The 22,659-nt window shown below is 38.6% G+C and overlaps 2 protein-coding genes across 3 annotated transcripts in view; one reads left to right on the top strand and one right to left on the bottom strand.

Annotated features, from left to right (window-relative positions):
- TMCO3 (transmembrane and coiled-coil domains 3) overlaps positions 1–17,193 on the bottom strand; it is a 68,445-nt gene extending 51,252 nt beyond the window's left edge. Inside the window, exons 1-2 of the mRNA XM_043990591.1 lie at positions 17,075–17,193; positions 4,610–5,125 (exon numbers count right to left, since the gene is read on the bottom strand). Of these exons, the coding sequence (XP_043846526.1) occupies positions 4,610–5,053 (444 nt within the window). The 5' untranslated portion in view covers positions 5,054–5,125; positions 17,075–17,193. The remainder of the gene's footprint in view (positions 1–4,609; positions 5,126–17,074) is intronic.
- Positions 17,137–22,659, top strand: part of DCUN1D2 (defective in cullin neddylation 1 domain containing 2) — a 39,417-nt gene continuing 33,894 nt past the window's right edge. The window contains exon 1 of one of the 2 annotated variants that reach the window (XM_043990597.1): positions 17,137–17,270. The gene's annotated coding sequence lies outside the window, so the exon portion shown is untranslated. Of the gene's footprint in view, positions 17,276–22,659 lie in introns of both variants that reach the window. The other variant, XM_043990601.1, reaches the window with a different exon arrangement.

The raw sequence follows: 22,659 nt of genomic DNA, 5'->3' as shown, positions 1-22,659 counted from the left end.
AATCCAGGGCCAGTGCTCTATCCACTTCGCCACCTAGCTGCCCCGATTCAGTTGTTTCTTAAAGGAAAAGAGGGATTCTGTGAGGCAGGTGAAGAAAGAACATTCAAAGCTTGGGTGATAGTGCAAAGCCACAGAGGTGGGAGATGGAGTAGAAAGGAGAGAACAGATGTGAGAGATACTGCAGAGGAAGAAAAGGGCTTAGTAACACCTAAATAATCTTGGGTAAGCTATAACCTCTTTGAGCCTCAGTTTCCCCATCCATAGTAGGGATAGTTATTTGTCTATCCTCCCCTCCTACATATACATATATCTCACTGTGATCTGTCATGAGGTTCACATGATACTCTTTTTTTTTAAGTGAGGTGATTGGGGTTAAGTGACTTGCCCAGGGTCATACAGCTAGTAAGTGTTAAGTATCTGAGGCCGAATTTGAACTCAGGTACTCCTGACTCCAGGGCCGGTGCTCTATCCACTGTGCCACCTTGCTGCCCCCACATGATACTCTTAAAAGTAATTTTTCAACTTTCAATGCTTAATAAGTGTCAGTTATAATTAACTTGCTATCATGTAGTAACTATTATCATAATTTATTCATGAAAAGGACTCCACTGTGACATTCCTGTGACTTCTCAGACCAAAATACCATTTTGGCCCATCACTCCCCTCCCTACATATGCTAACTTTGCCTACTAGAATATAAGTTCCTTAAGGGCAAAAAAAGTCTTGCTTTTTGTATTTGTATCCCTAGCACACACTTAGCAGAGTGAATGACACATAGTAAATGCTTAATAAATACTTTTGTCATTCAGTCATTTATAGCAAAAAAACAAGTGATTTGTAAAGCATTGTATTTATGTGTGTGTGTGTGTTTGTATCACTTCGTTTAATCCTCCTGACCACCCTGGGAAGAAGACAGTGTAGGTATTATTAACTTCTCTAAATATCAATTCCCTCATCTATAAAATAAAGATGAATAACTTTGGAAGTAAGTCATTTAGTTCCATCCTCTCATTTTATACATGAGGAAACTAAGGTTCAAAAAAAGTGACTTGAACATGACATAGATAATAAATGGCAGAGCAAGGATTTGAAGCCAGGACTTCTGATTCCAAATTTAGTGAGCTTTCCACTGTTCAACACTGCCTGCCTCAAATGACTTCTTATCCCACTTCTACTTAAGTATCAGTGCCAGATATCAAATCAAGGTTCCTCCTTTCTCTATGTCCACTATTCTTTTCAGAATGATTTTGTTGTGGATCAACTAATGTGAAAAGGGTGTGTGTGTGTGTGTGTGTGAGAGAGAGAGAGAGAGAGAGATTTGGATATGGACACACAAAAGGTCTAAGACAGGACAAATGAAGCAATAACACTCAGCGTGAATGCTGTGCTAATCTACTGGCAAGTTACTAAATGGATGTCACGACTAAAGCTGCAAAGCTAGCCATCCATCCATCCATGAATATCACCCTCTTTCCCTCTCATCTAACTGAAGCTGGAAGTGTGGGGACCACTCACAGCTAATTCCACTACTTATCATCAGGACCAGTTTGCCCCTCCCTTTGGCATCCCTACCCCCGCTCAGGGTCCACCACATTGGAGTTAGTGTAAATAATAAACTGGCTGCTGCAGCTTATAACTCCTGAGTTTAAGAGATCCTCTGGCCTTATCCTCCTTAATAATTGGTATTAAAGGCATTGCCGTCATATCCAGCCAACATGGGACATTTACAAAAGCTCCTTGCTTAGTTGGATATTGGGGTGAAGAGGTAAATGTGAGGTAAAGATGCAAAAGGGACATTCTCACATAGGGTTTGCAACAAGAAGCTTAAATGATGGAAACAACATTTAGCAATGATTAAGAATTCATAATTAAATCAAATGGTTTGTGATATGCAAAAATATTGTTTATGTTGTATCAGATATTTATATATATAGTGTATTAGGTGATGAGATTATTAATGGCAATCAGGTGATTTGGTGGGTTAGGCTAATGCTGTGGTTTTAGGAATTTTAAATGTTTTCAGTCCTCACTAATTCAATGAGACTAAAGCAGAAGAATCCACAAAGCCTTATTGTCTACTAGCTATGTAGCCAGGTGGATCCTTTTGTGCTACCAGATTCAAAAGCAAGGGGGAAATGATCAATAACCAGAGAGCCACCGGGGCCAGTTATTTTCCAGTCTAGAAAAAGGTTAAAGACAGCCAAGTTCTCCTGGAAAACACAGGCTAAAATCATTCTTTTTTTTTTTTTTTTAGTGAGGCAATTGGGGTTAAGTGACTTGCCCAGGGTCACACAGCTAGTAAGTATTAAGTGTCTGAGGCCGGATTTGAACTCAGGTACTCCTGAATCCAGGGCCGGTGCTCTATCCACTGCGCCATCTAGCTGCCCCTAAAATCATTCTTTAATATACAGGCCATGACTCACTCCCTTTAAGACTTAACTAAAGGGGGCAGCGGCACCTTCTACGTGAAGTCTTTCCTGACTCCCTAGTGGGCTCCCTCCATAACCACTTTGTATTTAACTGCCACATATTTACTTTGTATATAATTATATGTGTACATGTGTTGTAATGTCATCACAAGAGCAGGGATGGGATTATTTTATTTAGGTTTTTTATTCCCAGCATCTAAAACAGTGCCTGGCACATAGCAGCCATTTAACAAATGCTTAATTCATAGAACTGGAAGGGACCTTACAACAAGTCATCTAAAATAAGTTCCTCATTTTACAGATGAAGAAACTGAGACCCAGAGAAGTAAAGTAACATGCTCAAAACCACGCAAGTAGTGAAAGAAAGGATAATGAAGGATTAAAAGGCACTGTTCAAAGGGAACCAGCAGTCATCATAAGTAGAGGAAGGTGACTAGGACTTTCCCCAGGTACCTGCATCTGTGGGGTAGAGGGGCGAAGAACATGATGTTAAGCATTTCTGGAGAGGGGCAGCTAGGTGGGACAGTGAATAAAGCACCGGCCCTGGATTCAGGAGGACCTGAGTTCAAATCCAGCCTCAGAAACTTGACCCTTACTAGCCGTGTGACCCTGGGCAAGTCACTTAACCCTCATTGCCCCACCAAAAAAGAATATACCTGCAGCTGAGAAGGAAGAGGGCAGCATCATGTCAAAGACCTGCTAATGCTCTATTTTTTTTTTTAAAAAGCATTTCTGGGGAGGAGATACACTTTCTCTTTTTTGTCATCAATAGACCAGAGTCCTTTGCTAGTCGTGTCTCCATAGAGGTAGGGAGTGAGAAGTTGGGAGGGGAGGGTGGAAGAATGGTAGTTAGGCCCTAGAAGGAGCAAGGGAGCATAAGTCAGAGCAGGGTCACAAGCTGTAGGTTGTCTGTGGGGCAGAGGGTGATAGAAATGAGCCTTCACTTCTCCCAGCATAAGTATACCCTGGAGACAAGTGATAGCTGAGAGTGTGGTGTCCCAGGGAGCCACATTCTATCTAAGCAGCATCTATCAATTGAAACTATTTATTCCTTGCTCCAAGGGATGAGGTACTGGATGGGCCAGGGAGGAAAGCTTCAATAGGCCAGGTGCTACACAGATAAAATGAAGCCCCAAGGACACCACATTCTCAGTGGTCACTAATCTGACACACGTAGTGGTCTATCACTTTGGGTAACAAGCCTGGTGTAGAGAAGAGGCCTTCCTTCCCAGAAAAGCCTAGGTCCTCTTGTTAGAGTTTCCACAAGTCCTGCTTCACCCTGGAGCACTTCAACCTCCTTTCTTAGAGGATCCACACCTTGAAATGTCCTTTTTCTGTGAGCAGCTCTTGGTCTATAATAGGATTTCCTCTCCCATAGAGGAACCAGCCCCTCATCTGTGAAATCATATGATAGGGCACCCTAAAATCCCCAACCCTTACCTTACCCTCTGCCAGAGTCAAATAAATATCCAAAGTTATGTATAGATTTCCCTCATAAAATTTGAGTATTTAATTAAAAATTTTAATATGGGATTGGAACATTAAAGAATTAACATATAGTCCATTTTAATTTTAAATTGTAATCACTATCTGCACTAGAGAATTTAGTCACTATTATATAAAGGCATCCTAAAAACATAACCAGATTTTCGATTGTGGCTAAAAATGTTCTTACAAGGATGAGTCAACAACTAAGGAAAATGCAAGCATATTTTCAGAAACATGAACAAAAATAAAAATGTTCCTGATTATAATTATACTGTAAAAAACTACAATTAATACATATTAAGATATAGTAATGTATACAGCATGTATAAAATGTCTATGAAAATGAAAGTTTGTTCTCCCATATATTTTCACTTTAATTTTTATTATAGAATATACATAACTTGAATTATTAGTACTGCTAAGGTTTTTGGTAATATGGAGTGCACTGCATATTTCATTATTCTGGGAGCAATGTCATATATGAGAATACTAAGATATTAAAGAAAAAATGTTCTCTTAGATGTGAGACATGAGCATGTATTTTATTGCAAGCTGATACTTTTGGTGGTTTACCTCTAATGAAATATTAGCAACTTGAATATTTTTCTATTTGTTCTCTATATTTGTTCCTAACTCAAAATGAATAGCAGCACCTTCTTTGTGAACACTTAATAAAATCTGAAAGAACTAACCTTTATCGCAGCTTCCCTCAAAGCTTCCAGTCGCTGTCTACTACTTTCTTTCATGTTCACAACATCTTTATAATCGCCTTGCAGGGCTCTTTGGAGTCCATGGATAGCTTGAAAGACTGAATTCTCACTTTCATTCAATTCCTTTTGGAAAATTTCAAAGGTGTGCACCTGAAAGAGTTTCTCTTCATCGGACAGTCCAGAATTCTTTTCCACTGCTCTTATTGCATTTTTTAGCTTGTTAAGAACCACATTCTTCTGTCGAAGAAGACCAGACAGTTTTCTACAATTGTCTAGAACCCACTGTTTTCTCTGAGTAATAGCTGCTCCCTTCCCACGATGCAACTTTATTGCATGTTTTGCTACATCTTCATGTTCTGCAGCATACACCATCAAATGAAATAGTGAAATCAAGATGCAAAACCAAATTCTTCCCATTACCTTCATGATCCAAGTTTGCAGAGCAGGGTACTCCAAAGATGGATGTTATTTAAAATGTGCATTTTAACACATGCTGGGCTGAAAAAGATAGTAAATACATGTACAATTTATAATGGCTCATTAACATGGAATGAGACAACAGAATACCAAAATTAGTAAACTATACCCAGAAAAATACTACCTAATTTGTTGTTAGCTGTATAAGATTATTTGCTTAGAAAGATTACAATCCCTGCCACATATGTTAAAAGACAGTCTCTTAGTTCCTAAGCCTAACCCAGTGTTTTGGCTACAAAGTTATTTTAAGAACTGATACACTTACAAGAAGTTTTTTATTTTTTAAATGTTCATACTTTTCAAAAGTAGTTTGTAGTAATCACTTATCTGGGGGCCATGCAGGAAGAAAACCTATTGCCAGTTGTAGCGTATCAACCTAAAGCACCCCCCCCAAATTTCATCAGCTCTTACACATTAATACCATGCCCTTCATTACTCCATGTTTTGAATTAAAATTACAAAAAAACATTCTATACATGTATCTCACACTGTGCTGCTTTAATATTTTTATCTGGTCACTGTATAACCTTGCTCCCATGAAACAAACTGATTCTGGAATGTTACTTTATAATGTTGAATACTGCTAGAACCAATTAATGATATTAGGTAAGGGTGCTTGCAGTTAGGTGATTAATAAAAATAATTTTTAAAATTATCACTTCTATTTAAATATAAATTTCTAGATCTTTATTAAATTGATGTACAGTATACTAATTAAATTCCAAGGATCACCCCATTATTAATTTACAACATAAAATTTAACAAAACAAGAACTACTATTAAAAACAACTTGGGAGGAAGGCTATCATTCTGGGTTGGGTTTTGGGGTTTTTTTGGTGAGGCAATTGGGGTTAAGTGACTTGCCCAGGGTCACACAGCTAGTAAGTGTCAAGGGTCTGAGGTCGGATTTGAACTCAGGTCCTTCTGAATCCAGGCCTGGTGCTCTATCCACTGCTCCACCTAGCTGCCCCTTGGGTTGTTTTTTTCTTTTTTTTTTTGTGGGGCAATGAGGGTTAAGTGACTTGCTCAGGGTCACACAGCTAGTTAAGTGTCAAGTGTCTGAGGCCAGATTTGAATTCAGGTACTCCTGAATCCAGGGCTGGTGCTTTTATCCACTGTGCCACCTAGCTACCCACCAACATGGTTTTTTATCATTAAAAATCATAATACTTGTTTTCCTTCAGTTTCTAATATCAAGACAAGTCTATTATTTCCATAATCACATACACAGATAGGAGAAGATATTGAGCTTATTTGCCTGGTCCCTTGTCAAGAAGGATCTATAAAAGTTAAAAGTGTAACATGTTATTAGTCTTAGCTTATTCTACATTCCTGAATGTAAGGAACAACTGTGTGCATAGCAATTTGTGGTTTGGAGTCCTCCAAGAATCTTTAAGATTAGACAGTGGGCCTTGGTCTCAAGGACACTGCAAGGATTAGTATTTACCAGAACTCCAACCTTCCCTCCTGATTTTTGCTGATAGCACCATTATCACTCAGGTTTGAAACTTCAGTCAAGCCTTCTCCCCATGAGAAGTCAAAGGACTTCTCTTGGTTTCCTTTCCCTTGGGCCTACATATTATTTTATTCTATTCTATTCTAATTGGATTTGTGTGCAAGAGGTCGTAACTCTTTAAAGAGGAATTTCCTAAGAACCCCTATCCCAAGCCCCTACCTAATTTCCCCCATAACATTAGGGATATGATTTTCCTCTCAAGAATGCTTTAGCTTCATCTCAGAAACTTTATTATATTGTTTCATCATTTCTTTCATGTGGTTATCAATTATTTCTAAGATTTCCTTTTTTGATTCATTTATTACTTAGGATTTCATTATTAAATCTCCATTTAAATCTGTATCTTTTGTTTGTACTCTGAACTGGTTACTATTTTTATTGCATTATCTCTTGTTGATGTGATTACTCATTCTGTCTTTTTACATTCTTTACCTCTGTACCCCAAAACTTAGTCAATTTCTATAAAAGTTTCACATGTATTGATATATATGCATATATATTGATATATATACGTACATACATATACATACATGCATGTATATATATATATATATATATAAATCTTCAGCAGTCCCATTTAAAAGACATTATGTCGGGGCAGCTAGGTGGCATGGTGGATAGAGCACCGGCCCTGGATTGAAGAGGACCTGAGTTCAAACCCGGCCTCAGACACTTAACACTTACTAGCTGTGTGACCCTGGGCAAGTCACTTAACCCTAATTGCCTCACCAAAAAAAAAAAAAGACATTATGTCTTTTAGCTCTTGGCTTCTCTAGTAATTTGTTCAAATCTCTGATTCTCTCTTGCTTATCTTTGTTAGATCTGTCTAAAACTGAGACATTAAAGTTTCCTTCTATTATTGTGGTTGGGTTAAATTTTCATTTATGGGGGACAGTTAGGTGGCACAGTGGATAAAGCATTGGCTCTGGAGGACCTGAGTTCAAATCTGACCTCAGATACTTGACACTTACTAGTGTGACTCTGGTAAAGTCACTTAACCCTCATTGCCCTGAAAAAAAAAATTTTTTTCATTTATGAAAACATTTAGAGAACATGTTTAATATTGACATTTGTTTGTTGCCTGTGGTTCCTTTCCGCATAATGTAATTTCTGTGTTTCTCTGATATACATTTTGCTTTTGCTTTATTTGCAAACATAATTACAACTATTCTTTAAAAAATTCATCTGATATACATACTACTTATTTTTTATTGTACATGTATCAAGAGGGTATGTTTCCTATAAAATGATATTATGGGATTTTGTTTTCTTATCCTATCACACTTCTATTTTGCTGGACTGTTTAATCCAATCAGATCTAAAATTATGAGTTAGGTTTATATTTTCCTTCATTTGTCTCATATAGTGTATGGGTGTATGTATATATAAAATATCTTTTTCCTGACTTAGGAATTATTTTGTTCCTATTCCTCTTTTAAGATGGTACTTTGTCTCTTCAGTTATTTTTGCTTTCACTCTATTCCTACAAACTCTCTTCTCCTTCCCCTTAAATCTGCCCTCCCTACTGTTTTTCACTCCCTTCCCTAGTTTTACTTTACCTGCTAATTCCTTTATCTTTCTTGTTTTCTAATTCTTCCCTTTTTTACTCAGTAAAATCTCCCTTCTCTCTACCCTTTCAACTATTTTAAAAAAAATTTTCTTCACTTTTTTTTAGAAAGGATTTCCTTCCCTCGTTCTCTTTACTTTTTATTCTAAACTTTTGTTCTTTGATCCATGAACTTTTTTATTTATTTCTTCTTTAGTCTGTGTTCCTCACAGAACCAAGGCTTCTAAACTACCAAATCTGAGTTCCTTCTAAATTAGTTGTTACATTAAAGAGTTGGAGAACTTGTCACTCCTTTTTTCCTGTTGCGCTCACTCTTATAAGTATCAATTATTTCAGGAGATAGAAAGCATAGGAGTATTTGTCCCTGATCATGTGGTCCATTCCTACCCTCTGCTTTTTCTATATTCATTTTCTTTCCTAGTTGCCAAGAAATCTCTTTTCTGGGTCCATGCCCTCCCACAGTTCTGGATTGCTCCTGGAAGCTCCTTTCCAGATGCAGTATGGAAGCACAACATTTTCTTGTAAGGGATGGTGGGTAGAGTTGAGTTTTGCTGCTTGTTGCCACAGAATGATAGTGTGAAAGCAAAAGCAGGGTGTACTGACAGAGACTATAGTGACAGCAAGGAGTCAATTGCTGAGCAGATTCCAGAGCACAAGCCCTCATAGTCCAGAGGGGCTACCTAGTAATCAAGTTAAGGACTGGGGATTAGCTTTGTCTGCTGTGAATACATCAAGTTGTTACTGCATCAGACTTCTTGGTATCTTGGCAGCAAGACTCTGAAATAATTGAAGAGAGCTTCAATTATTTTATTTCTTATTTGACAGTTTTGTGGCATTGAGTGGCACAGTAAATAGTGTACTGGGCTGAACAGAATGACCTGAGTTCAAATTCTGCTTCAGACATTTACTAGATGTTTGGTCCTGGGCAAGTCATTTAACCTCTGTTTGCTTCAATTTCCTCATCTGTAAAATGAGGTTAATAGTAGTACCTGACTACCAGGGTTGTTGTGAGGGTCAAATGAAATAGTATTTGTAAAGTACTTACTTAGCACACAGTGCCTAACACATAGTAAGCACTATATAAATGCTAGAAATGATCATTATCATTATTATTGTTAATAGGTCTTAAGGATCAGAGAATATTCCTTTATCTTTTTATTCATGTCCCAAAGATCTCTTAATTGCCAAATCTAAGAATCTCTCAATACTTCTTGACCTCTCTGCAACATCTGTCACTGCTGATCAACTTATCTTCCTCTCTAAGCTTATGTTAAACTAGTCTTTCCTGATTCTCCTCATACCTGTCTGACCATGTCTTCTTAGTCTCCTTTGCTGGATCTCCTTCTAGGTCAAATCTGCAAACTTTGGGTATTCCCTAAGGCTCTGTCCTGGACCCTTCAACTCTTTTTTTCTTTAGACGAGAGGTTCTTAACCTGCAGCAATGAACTTGTTTTCCTTTTTAATATTTTGGTAAGTGTATTTCAATGTAATTGGTTTCCTTTGTAATCCGATATATTTTTCTATAAACATTATTTCTTGAGAAGGGGTCATAGACTTCACCAGATTGCTGAAAGGGACCATGATACAAAAAAGGATAAAAACTCCTGCTCTAGATTATCTCACTTAGTGATCTCATCAGGTCCCATGGGCTCAATTTTTTTTAAGACTTTTAAGCATTTATTAAGGAGAATAAGAATTTGGTGGAGAGAAAGAGGCCTAGATTCAGGTATCTATCTCAGGAAGCCCACATTTCTGCTCCACTCTCCACGAGAGTCCTGACAAAAGAGAGAGAGAGCCAGCTTTGCCCCTTCTTCCTCCCACAAGCCTCCTGTGAAACTTCCATGGGTTCAATTATTAACTCTGAGCAAATAATTTCCAAATTTATGTATCCAATCCTAGTCTGTCTCCTAAAACCCAGCCTCATGGTCTCAGATATGTGGAGTGAGAGAACCTGGGCTTGAATTCTAGTTTTGCCATTTAATGCTGTGTGATTGTGGGTAGATCTCCAAACATCTCTGGTCTTCATTTACTTTATCTATACAATGGGGCAGGGAGGAGGATTTGTACCAGATAACTTCTGAGGTTGCATGTAGCTATGAATCTCTAATTCTTTGTGTTCCTTTGCCATAGCCCCTCAGTCACAGTCATCTCAATGAAAGCAACAACAAATTGTAAGGAGCAGGAGTTGCTAATGACAATTTGGGCATACTGAGAGCAGCAAGTAATAACAATTGAAAGGAGAATGACAAACAGAAAACCTATTAAAAGCAGTCCAAGAACTCAAAGCAGTTTGAGAACTGCTTCTCCAGGAAGCAAAGAACCATATTTACTTCAAAAAATCCTAAGACCATTTCTGAATTACAGTATATTAAAATAACTGAGGTCCACAGAAATGAAAATAGTAAAATTGTTTTTCAGTTTATGGTTTAAATAGTAGGGAAATGTCCAATGCATCTTAGAAATATTTCCACCCAAGGTGATTTTTATTTTCAGGGAGGCAATGGGGGTTAAGTGACTTGCCCAGGGTCACACAGCTAGTAAGTGTCAAGTGTCTGGGGTCGGATTTGAACTCAGGTACTCCTGACTCCAGGGCCAGTGCTCTATCCACTGTGCCATCTAGCTGCCCCCCAAGGTGATTTTTTTTTTAAAAAGCTTAGAATTTACAGAATAGATTTCAGTTATCTGGAGAATTCACCTATGTGTAAAAGTTTTATTTCCTCACTGATGTGGTTAAATGAAGTATTATTTACACTACCTAAGTTACCTTGCTCCAAGATAAAGTTTCACAAAAGCCTTAACTCTAAATGTTATCACCCTAAAAGTAAATAGAAGTCAGTCACCCGGATTTAGCAATATAGTTAATCTATCCCTTGGATGACTCATTCAATCCTCCTCCACCCCTTTTCAAATACTAAACACATCATCACTGATTTGGACCTGGTATCTTAAAATTCATTCTCCTTCAATTAACAGTTAAGGAAGGCCTTGCCATAAAGCTATTGAATCTGATCCCAGGTGTTCCTGACTCCAATTCCACTACTCTAGCAAGCACTTTCCATGCTAACCTAAAAAGATTAGAATTTCATGTTCCAGAATAATTGTTCTGAACTGTTTGTATATGATCAACTCCTTTCTATGATCAGTTTTTATGCTTTCCATAAAGGGTCTCTTGAGTTACCTAGCTATTAGTATGGTATACATAGCCTAATTGATTTAAGAAATATTTGTATTAATACTTTGTACTGCAAATGGGTGCTAAATTGATACAAGTTATTATAGGAATTTAAATTCCACTTAATTTAACTCTAGACCAATTTTATTTTCATAAATCTTCTAGGACACAAACGACTAGAAAAGGAAGTGGGCCAGTCATAAAACAAGACAGAGTTAACAAATGGAAAGCCTTAGTGTTGCCCAGGTATCCCAGACATTAGAAGACCCAAAGGAAGAGCTCCACATGTTGAGAACATTTTTTATGGAGGATTTATGGAAGAACATAGCCAAGATCATATAAAAAGGATAAGAAAACACGGTTGGGCTGCCAGTCTCCACTGATGGTAGGAGTATAAAGGAATACTTTTAAAACTCTATTACAGGGTTGGCTAGATGGCACAGTGGATAAAGCACCGGCCCTGGATTCAGAAGGACCTGAGTTCAAATCTGGCCTCAGACACTTGACACTTAGTAGCTGTGTGACCCTGGGCAAGTCACTTAACCCTCATTGCTCCACAAAAAACCTCTATTACAAATATTAAAACTATTAAATTCTGCAGGTTTGGGTACTTTCTCCCCCAACACAAATTGCAACCCCTCCATGCCTTAGTAGACAGTCTTCATGACTTGCCATGGGCTCTCCACCCTGCCAAACCCATCATCACCAACTAGCATTACTTCTGATGATGAACCCATCAGAAACTAGCTCAGTGGTTATTATTTTAAAACAATCCAATCACTTTGCTGATGCTTAGACCCACAAAATACTGGAGTTGGAATGGATTTCAGTGGTTGTCTTAGGTCAACCTCTTATGGAACAATCTTTGCTTTAAAACCTTGCATACCTACCACAGTCACTTGTGTTGAGCTCCTTTTGCTTCCAAACAGACAAATATGATTATTTCATTTTGCCATGTAAACTAGCTGCATCAGTCTCTATAGAAAATTATTCAATATTCTCTTCACTTAATTTATTAGTAAAATGAGGACAATACTGGACAAGCTCACAGGTTTATCATACTTAATAATAAAATCTTCTATGTAAATGCTTACTAAATCCTTGCTATAGTATTTGCAATCTTTGCTACAGTATATGCAGTCTTCTGCCTTGATATGGTCCAAAGTCAACCAACTTAATGTTGAAAACATACTAGGAGGCCACACCCACACAGTTTTCCAAACACCCTAAAAAGAGTTGGTGATTTGTTAACTTGAGCAAAGCTAAGCTACAATAAAATAAGATTGCCTCTTTTATTACATAATAAAAACTGCATTTTCAGTATATCCTTAAAACTAAAAGTATACAAACTGCAATGCTAGCTTTAGTGCATCTTTGTAATTTAGTCTAATTGTTGTAGCTCTTGTCTGCAGAATTATGGAAAGAAAAATTTGGAAAGTACTTTTTCAATCTGAGCTATTAGCAAATCCTATAGAGATTACCAACAACTGTTTCTTCAATTTTCAGAAAAAATAAAGGGTTAAAATTGATTAAAAGCAATTTAAACTTCAATATTGCATATAGACATCAGCACATTATGTGAAAAATTCTTATGAAATGCTTCCATTAATGAGATTTTTATCAATTGTACTGTTGTTTCTTTAAAAAAACAACAACAACACTAAGCCTTGCTAAATTTATAAAAATTCTTCCCTATTGATTCAATACTGATCAGGAAACAAAAAGGTTAATTTTAAATGGATTCAGTATTCCAAAAGAAGGCCCTGACAACATTTTAATTTAATATAATTTCATCTTAACATTAATCACTGGGACTAAAATTACATTAATCCCTCAGGTAAGAGTCACAACTTTTCAGAGAGGTCCAGGCTCAGCTCACATGCCAGCTTCTATGGGAAAACTTTTCTGGTGTCACCAGTTGGTAGTACTGTCTCCTGTCTTCAAATAATCATGTATACTTGTACACTGGCATGTTTTACACAACTAATAGAATGTCAATTTCCTTTCGTAGTTCCTCTTTTTTCATGTTTGCTTTTGTATCTCTAGAGCTTTGTTGTTGTACAGTAATTTCAGTCGCATCCAACTTTGTGACCTCACTTGGGGTTTTCTTGGCAAAGATACTAGAGTGCTTTGCCATTTCCGTCTCCAGCTCATATTACAGGTGAAGAACTGAGGCAAACACGGTTAAGTGACTCGGCCAAGGTCGCATAGCTAGTGTCTGAGACCATATCTGACTCAGAACCAGGAACTCTATTGATTTCACCAACTAGCATTTAAGAAGTAATGAAGTCAGGGGCAGCTAGGTGGCACAGTGGATATAGCACCGGTCCTGGATTCAGGAGGACCTGAGTTCAAATATGGCCTCAGACATTTAACACTTACTAGCTGTGTGACCTTGGGCAAGTCATTTAACCCCAATTGCCTCAGGAGGAGGAGGAGGAGGAGGAGGAGGAGGAGGAGGAGGAGGAGGAGGAGGAGGAGGAGGAGGAGGAGGAGGAGGAGGAAGAAGAAGAAGAAGAAGAAGAAGAAGAAGAAGAAGAAGAAGAAGAAGAAGAAGAAGAAGAAGAAGAAGAAGAAGAAGAAGAAGAAATGAAGTCAGGAAAGACCTGGGCTCAAGTATAACCTCTGAGACTTAATAATCTTTTAATTTACTAGGCAATTCTTTAAGATTGCATGGTACAGAATATGTGCTGATCTCAATTGGGGGAGGTAGTTACTTCACTAAGAGCTTCTTACACCATTGAAATCGAAGATCCAGTTTGAAAGGAGAAAAAAAACCCTCAGCATGTAGCAGAGCACTTACCATACAATAAGAATAAAGAATAGAACTAGGATTTCATAGGTTATAGAAAACTCAAGGGTAAGCAAACTCCCTTTCCCAATGCCAGCCAGCAAACACAGGTCTTCCTTCCTGCTTTTTTGGCCACTATACCACGCTTGCCATTGTATTCAATAGGTATTCATTGGATTTGAAAGAACTAAGTAATGTTCATTCAGTTGGCAAGAAAGGAAACCATATTTTAAAACCATGAATACCTCCATCTATACATAAATCAGGAGCTGAAAGGGACCTCAGGGGCCATCTTGTTCAACACCGACCTCCCCAACCCTCCCCTCCCCTTGTATAGATAAGGAAACTGAGGCGCAGGAATGTCGATAAAAGTCACAGCTAACATTTCTATAGTGCCTTAAGATTTGCAAAGCATTTTTCACATACGATGTCATTTGAACTTCACAACAACACCATAAGGCTAATCATTCACATTTTACATACAGAGAAACTGGGGTTTTGAGTTTAAGTGACTTGTCCAAGGTCACAAAAGTGATCATCATCAGAATTGAGATTTGAACTCTGGTCTTCTGAGTCCAGGGTCACTGTTCTAGAAAGGTCAAATAGAAAAGCAGGAAAGATTAAAGAGGAAATAATCATTTAGCTAGGGGCTCAGGAGGCTTCAAAAGAGAAAGGGACAACAGTAGGGATTTCAACAAGCTGAAGTATGGAAAAATTCTATTCTAGCCAAGAAGAGTGACTTGTACAAATATATGGAGGTTAGAAAAGGACAAAATAAGATGAGGAAATAACTGAACATTCCGTTTAACTGAATGTAGAATATGTATTCCATCCATTGTGCCACCTACCTGCTCATCTACTTAGCACCTGGGAAGCTGGGATAGAAACAGTTCATGGAGGGCTTTGAATGCTGGAATAAAGAGTTTATATTCTATCCAGTAGATTTTGAAGCAGGGGAACTACCTGACCAGGCTTATACATTAGAGAGATTTAATGTGGATTAAAAGTTTTGTTGTGAATAATCAAGAAATGATTATACAGAAAAATCTCATTTTTACAAAAGAAGTCACCAAAGTCATTCTATAAAACAGGAGTTGGCAATATACACAAAAGCATACTGAAAAAGAAAGTATATGGATATGGATATTAAAAACTTAAGGAAATGAATCTAATTATAGCTGAAATTTGTAGTTATTTATAATAGTGATTAGAGTCACCCTTCAAATTTCTTACCTGTTGGAATGTGGCTGGAGAACAAATTAACGGATTTTTCTTATATACCAGAAAAGTCAGTTCAACAAAAAGAACAAAAAGATGAAAATGTTAAGAAATCAAATGGATAAGAGATATGAGAGAGCACCTCTTCCCATTTCTTTACAGAGGTCAGAGATTGGTCTTCCTATTTTTCTTTTATTCAAAACAATTCTTTGTTATATGGGATGTCTCTCCAGAAGAGGAGGGGAAAATTTTGGTGACTTTAAAGCAAAAGATATCCATAAAAATTTATTTTATAGTATATGGTTGTTGTTGGGGGGGGCAATGAGGGTTAAATGACTTGCTGGGGGTCATACTGCTAGTGTCAAGTGTCTGAGGCTGGATTTGAACTCAGTTCCTCCTGAATTCAGGGCCGGTGCTTTATCCATTATACCACCTAGCTGCCCCAAAATTTATTCTTAAAACAGAAATCAAATGGATGGCTTTTGAGAACCAGCCCAGTTTAACAGCTATCATCAGATCAACTCAAAAGTTTTCTTCAATGAAAAATTCAGTACTAATAAAAGTTAAGTTAATCACTAATAAACAAGCTTTTTAAAAAATAGGGTTTGGGGCAGGGATAGTCATAATGTGGACTAATAAAAAAAAAGAGAAGTATCAGTGAGTAAGACTGACTGGAACTGAACAAGCCTCCAGGAGACCTGGGATTGAGCTAATTTTCAGATCTGAAGCAAATGACTGAACTCCACTCGTTTGTTCCCTCATCTGTAAAATGAAGGGTCTTCAAGGTTCTAAAACTCAAATTTTTGAACCTCTTTGTTGCCATGTTTCCTCTCCTCATTGTCATTTCAATTTGATTTCTTAAACTGATACCAATTTTACTCTTTCTATTTAACCGGTCTCATACAAATCATACAAAAACAGATGAGGAATCTTAAGGGTTCAGCCCAATATTGTTCCACCTTCGTGAATGTTCGCGGGGTTGCCCAGTGACTTTTAAGTAAGTAAAGCAGTGTTGCCGGGTATGGCCAGTCTTGGTGAAACCCCTGGCCTGGAGTCGGGCTCGGGAAGCGCCCCAGGCTGCCCGCGGGCTGAAGCATCCACCTGGGCAAGTCTTCGGGAGGTTACGTGTCAACATTTTGGTTAAGACATCATCACCACGCCAACCACAGCTGCAACAGCCTTTCCTAAGCGGTATCTAGAGAATGCAAAAGTCACCCCCGTCCAGGACGGAGGAAGGACTGACCGGGTGCTCCGGGGGCCGGCGGCGGCACGAAGGCATTTTAAAAACCGCTTGGACTAGGGGGTCTTAAGCTTTTTGGGGTCCAGGCGCCCTGCGGCCCTTGGCATAGTCCACTTGGAAAGACGTTTTAAAATGAGCAAAATAAACTGCTTGGGATTAGAAAGTAAACTAGTTATACTGATAGGAATACGTAGACTACGTTCCCACCACACACACCCCCAAAGTCCATGGACCCCCTGAAATGTCCGCGGACCCCTGGTTAAGGACGCCTGTTTTAAACCCAAAGTAGAAAAGGCGAGGAGCCTCTGGCCCCTAGTTCGTCTAGAGCCCCCCAGGCCCCACCCCCCATGCCCCGGGGCCTCCCCCGACCTGGGAAGGGGAGGAGGCCGATGCAGGAGCCGCACAGCCCCCCAAGTCCCGGGGCGGCCTGCGGCCCCGCCGGACTGAGCTGGAGAATCGTCCTCACCTCCTCGGGCGGGGCCTGCTCTCTCAGCCGCTGCGTCCCGGCGTCGGTACCAGCAGGCTGGGCTCCCCGGCAGCACCGGGCCGGCCAGGGCAGGAGGGGCGGGGCGGAGCCGCAGCCCTTGGGCGGGAGGGGCCGGAGGAGGGAGGCGCCGGAGCCCGAGGACAAGCGGCCGCCTCCTCCAGCATCTCTCCTGCAGGTGAGGCAGGTCTGCGAGGGAGGGAAGGGGCCTCTGCCGCCGTGGCTCCCCGCCCCTCTGCCCCAACGGAAACAGAATGTAGGCACGAGCCTGGGCCGGGGGGGGGGGGGGGGGGGGAGAGAAACTGACGGGAAAGGAGGGGGGATAAGAGGAAGGAGGGGAGAGGGTCGCGCCGGCTGACTCCGCCCCTGTAAGAGTGGCCGCTGGGGAGGTGGAGTCAAGATGGCGGGAGTAAGAGGAAGCTGGGGAGCCCTGCTGACCCCCTATCCTTCTCCTATCCTTCTCCCCAACCATTGCGAAAGCTAGCCAGTGAGAATTCTGATGGGGGAAAGCCAGGGCAAGGGCACTGTGAGTCATTTGTCCAGCTGGAGTGGGGTGCGGTGAGGGTGGTGGGCAGACACTGGGGACGTGCTGGGGATGAAAAGATAGAGGGTAGCAGGGTGGGAAAAGAGGCTACGTCATTGCTGAACCACCGAGTGCCGGGTGTAGGAAGGAGCTCCATCAGCCACCCCCCAGTTGCGTACTGAGCAAGAAACAAGTTCCAAAACAAAGCTGTGAGCCCCCAAGTAGAGCAGTAATTAGGCTCTAGTCTTTAGCCCATTGGCCAAGCCTGTAAAAAAAATAGCTAGGAGGGGCAGCTAGGTGGCACAGGGGATAAAGCACCGGCCCTGAATTCAAGAGGACCTGAGTTCAAATTTGGCCTCAGACACTAGCTGTGTGACCCTGGGCAAGTTCCTTAACCCTCATTGCCCCGTCCAAAAAACAAGTGATAGTTAAAGACAGGATATTTCGACATTTAGGGGCAGCTGGGTGGCACAGTGCATAGAGCACCGGCCCTGGAATCAGGAGGACCTGAGTTCAAATGTGGCCTCAGACACTTGACACTTACTAGATGTAACCTTAGGCAAGTCACTTAACCCGAATTGCCTCACTTAAAAAAAATAGCTTGGAGAGGAATTCTAGACCAAAGGCGATTGGGGGGTGGGGGTGGGGGTGGGGGGGCAGGTCCGTGGCCCTCAGCTTAGAGAACCTGCCCATGGGTTAATAGTAACAGAGTTTAGCAGCAGTCTACTGAACCACTCCATCTGGCACAAGCCAATATACCCAAACCTAGGTCTGGAACTTGCCTGGCTCAGGTGAGGAGGGCAGTGAATAGACCTCTCTTCCAGGACCATAGCACTCTGGGGACACAGAAAACTTGAACACCAAGCTGGGGGAGTTGCAATAGGTAAAGGGGTTGAGACTTAGTCTAGACATGGCCCTCCACACCCAACCCCTCAAGTGTGTAGCACTAATTTTAAAGTCCAATTTCAAGAAACAGTCTAGAATTAGTAAACAACAACAACAAAGAACCCCACCAGAAAGAGCTACAATGGTGACTGGGAAGTTGAAGAAGAAAACATCAATAAGGAGAGCCTCAAAGAAAAATGCAGATTAGACACAAGGCCAACTTGAATTCCTAGAAGTGTTAAGGCAACAGTTAAAGAAAAAGCTAAAAAAAATTGTTTTAAATTAAATAAGAGGAAAAGATGGTAAAAGAAATGAGAGCTCTCAAAAAAAAAGAAATGAAAAGATAATTAGAAGCTTAGAAAGTAAGGTATAAAACCTTACTTTAAAAAATTAACTCATTGAAAATTAGAATTGGCCAAATGGAAACTAATGACTCTATGAGACATCAAGAAATAATAAAACAAAGTCAAAAGTCTAGAAAAAAAAGAGAAAATGTGAAATATTTCATAGGAAAAACAACTGACCTGGAAAATAGGTTGAGAAATCAATGTAAGAATTGTCAGGCTACTTGAAACACATGGGGAAAAAAAGCCTAGACATATTTCAGTAAACTATAAAAGAAAACCATCCAGTTACCTTAGAACCACAAGGCAAAGTAGAAATTGAACAAATCTTTTGGTCATCTCCTGAAAGAAACTCCAAAACGAAAACTCTCAGAAATATTATAAATAAGGTCCAGAGTTCCCAGGAAAAGAAAAAAAAATACCACAAACAGTCATAAAAAAAAGAATTCAAGAATCAAGGAACCATAGTTTGGTCACATAAGATTTAGCAGCCACCACTATAAGGAAGTAAAGAAACTAGAATATGATATTCCAGAAGGCAAAGGATCTAGGTTTATGATAAAAAATAACCTATCCATCAAAACTGAGTTTAATTCTACAAGGAGAAAAATGGATCTTCATTCCTGATGAAAAGAGCAGAGCTGAGTAAAAAATCTGATATCCAAACACAGGAGTCAAAAGAAACATAAAAAGGTAAACAAGAGCAAGAAATGATAAGAGATTAAGCTTAAAATGTTTACATTCTTATATGGGAACATAATATATGTAATCCTTAAGAACTTTGTCATCACCAGGTATCTTGGAGTCCAGTTAGACAGTGGGCCTAGGTATAATTCTGTTATGTTTGGATAATCTTAAAAAAGAAAGAAAGAAATTCAAGTGTAGGGAAAAGGGAGAAGAATGGGGGAAATTATTTCAAATAAATGGAGTGTATAACCAGGAGGGAACAGCTGAAGGGTAGTGGGAGATACTAGAACTTTACTTTCATCTGAAATGGTTAAAGGAGCTAAGAATACACATATTCATTTGAATATAGAAATACATCTTGCCCAACATGGAAATAGGAGGGAAATGGGTATTGGAAAGAGGAGGAATAAGAGGGAGGCAGTAGTCAGAAACAAATTCTTTAGGAGGGGAAAGATTTAAAAAAGAGAAGGAAAAGTATAAGACAATAGGATAGAAGGAAATACAGAGTTAGCAATCATAACTGGGAATGGGATGAACTCATTAAAAGAAAAGAGGATAGCAGAAAGGATTAGAAACAAGAAACCTGTAACAATATGTTGTGTACAACAAGAAACACATTTGAAATAGGTATACACAGAGTTAAAATAAGGGGCTGGAAGAGAATTTATTATGATTTAGCTGAAGAAAAAAAGGAATGATCTCAGACAAAGCAAAAGCAAAAAGAGACCTAATTAAAAGATAAACTACAAAAGGCACCCAAAACAATGAATCAATGTCAATACTAAATATATGAACCTAATGGCATAGCATTTATTTGTTTTTGTTTTTGTTTTTTTTTAGTGAGGCAATTGGGGTTAAGTGACTTGCCCAGGGTCACACAGCTAGTAAGTGTTAAGTGTCTGAGGCCGGATTTGAACTCAGGTACTCCTGACTGCAGGGCCGGTGCTCTATCCACTGTGTCACCTAGCTGCCCATGGCATAGCATTTAAATTGTTAAAGGAAAATTTAAATGAGTTGTATGACAATAAAACTATTAAAAGGAATGTACCTCAATTTACCTTTCTCAGACCTAGATAAATCTAACCATAAAATGAAAGACATTAGAATTGTAATAGTATTTTAGAAAAGTTAGATATGAAAAACCTCTAGAGAATACTGAAAGGGAATAGAAAGGAGTATACCTATTCTTAGCTATACATGGCACCTTCCCATAAATTGACCTTAGGACATAAAAACCTCACAAACATATACAGAAAAAGTAAATCATCTTTTACTGACCATAATGCAATAAAAATTATATTCAATAAAGAAAATTGAAGGAAAAGATTAAAAATTAATTGTAAACTAAATGTTCCAAAGGAATGGGTGGCTCAAAGAATAAATCATAGAAATAATAATTGCATCAAAGATAATGACCACAATAAGGCAGCATACCAAAATTTGTGGGATGTAGCCAAAACAGTACTTGGGGGAAATTTTATATCTCTAAATACATATCAAAAAAGGAGAAAAAGAACAGATCAACAAATTGGGAATGCAACTAAAAAATTAGAAAGCCAACATATTAAAAAGCAAAATAGAAATCATTTAAAGCAAAGGAAAGATCAACAAAATCATAAGGAAAAAATTTTTTAAAAACCAGAAACTTGGGTTTTGGAGAACAAAACAATAAAATAGATAAGTCATAAGTTATTTTTATTTTTAAAAAAAAGAAATCAAATTACCAGTATCAAAAATTAAAAAGGTAAATTCACAACTAATGAAGAAGAAATAAAAACAATTATTACAAGATATTTTGATATGCCAATAAAACTGACAATCTAAATGAAATGGAAGAATATTTACAAAAATATAAACTGCCCAGATCAACAGAACAAGCATCCTTAAGTAGGCCTATTTTAGAAAAAAGAAATTGAGTAAGCCATAATGAACTCCCAAAGTCCAGGACAGGAGGAACCCAGGACCAGATGGATTTATGATCAAATTCTACCAAACATTTAAAGAAAAAGTAATTTCAATATTATGTAAGCTGTTTCTTAAAATAGGTAAAGAAGGGTCCTAGAAGATTCATTTTGTGACAAAAATAAAAATTAAATGATCATTTTAATAGATGCAGAAAAAACTTTTAACAAAATTCAACACCCATTCCTATTAAAAACCACTAGAAGGGCAGCTAGGTGGCACAGTGGATAAAGCACCAGCCCTGGATTCAGGAGGACCTGAGTTCAAATGTGGCCTCAGACGCTTGACATTTACTAGCTGTGTGACCTTGGGCAAGTCACTTAACCTTCATTGCCCTGTAAAAAAAAAAACCCCAACCCCCCCCCCCAAATATAAAATCAAGAGGTAGAGTTATCAGTAATGGGGACAAGCTAGAAGCCTTTTTAATAAGATCAGGAATGAAACAAGTATGTCCATTATCAAATTACTATTCAATATTGTACTAGAAATGCTATCTATAACAATAAGACAAGAAAAATAAAGGAATAAATATAGGCAAAGAAGAAACAAAACTATCACTTTTTTGGATGATATGTGGATGATACTTAGAATGATAGAATGTAAATTTTAAAAGTAACTGACATGTTTGTCTTTTCTCAAAGAGGACCATGACATTGGGGTGGTGTCCCCTATGCCACTCACTTGCCCTAATAAGCAACATCAGCAAAGCTATAGGATATACCCACAGAAATCATTCACATTTCTGTATATTCTATCAAAATCCAGTAGAAAGAGAAATTTTATTTAAAATAACTAAGCACCTTATAAAATACCTGTCAAGACATACACAGGAACCATATAAAAAGAATTACAAAACACATTACACAAAGGTAGATCTAAATAAATGGAGAAATAGTAATTTGATCATTGTTAGGCCAAGCCAATATAATAAAAATGACACTCCTTAAATTAATTTACTTATTCAGTGCCATACTAATCAGACTATAGACCTAGAAAAAACAAAATTCGACTGAAAGAACAAAAAGTCAAGAATATCAAGGAAATGAATGGGGGGAAAAAAGAAATATAAGGGGCCTGAAAATGGGGACAAAAATGTCAAGGAAGTACTTGATCTTAACCATCTAAACAATTTGGTATTGGGTAACGATTTGATTCTAGGTTGATCA

This window comes from Dromiciops gliroides, chromosome 3 (genome assembly GCF_019393635.1).
Source record: "Dromiciops gliroides isolate mDroGli1 chromosome 3, mDroGli1.pri, whole genome shotgun sequence".
Classification (NCBI taxonomy): Eukaryota; Metazoa; Chordata; class Mammalia; order Microbiotheria; family Microbiotheriidae; genus Dromiciops; species Dromiciops gliroides.
The sequence above is the reverse complement of the archived record's forward strand: the minus strand, read 5'-3'. Positions and strand labels throughout refer to the sequence as shown.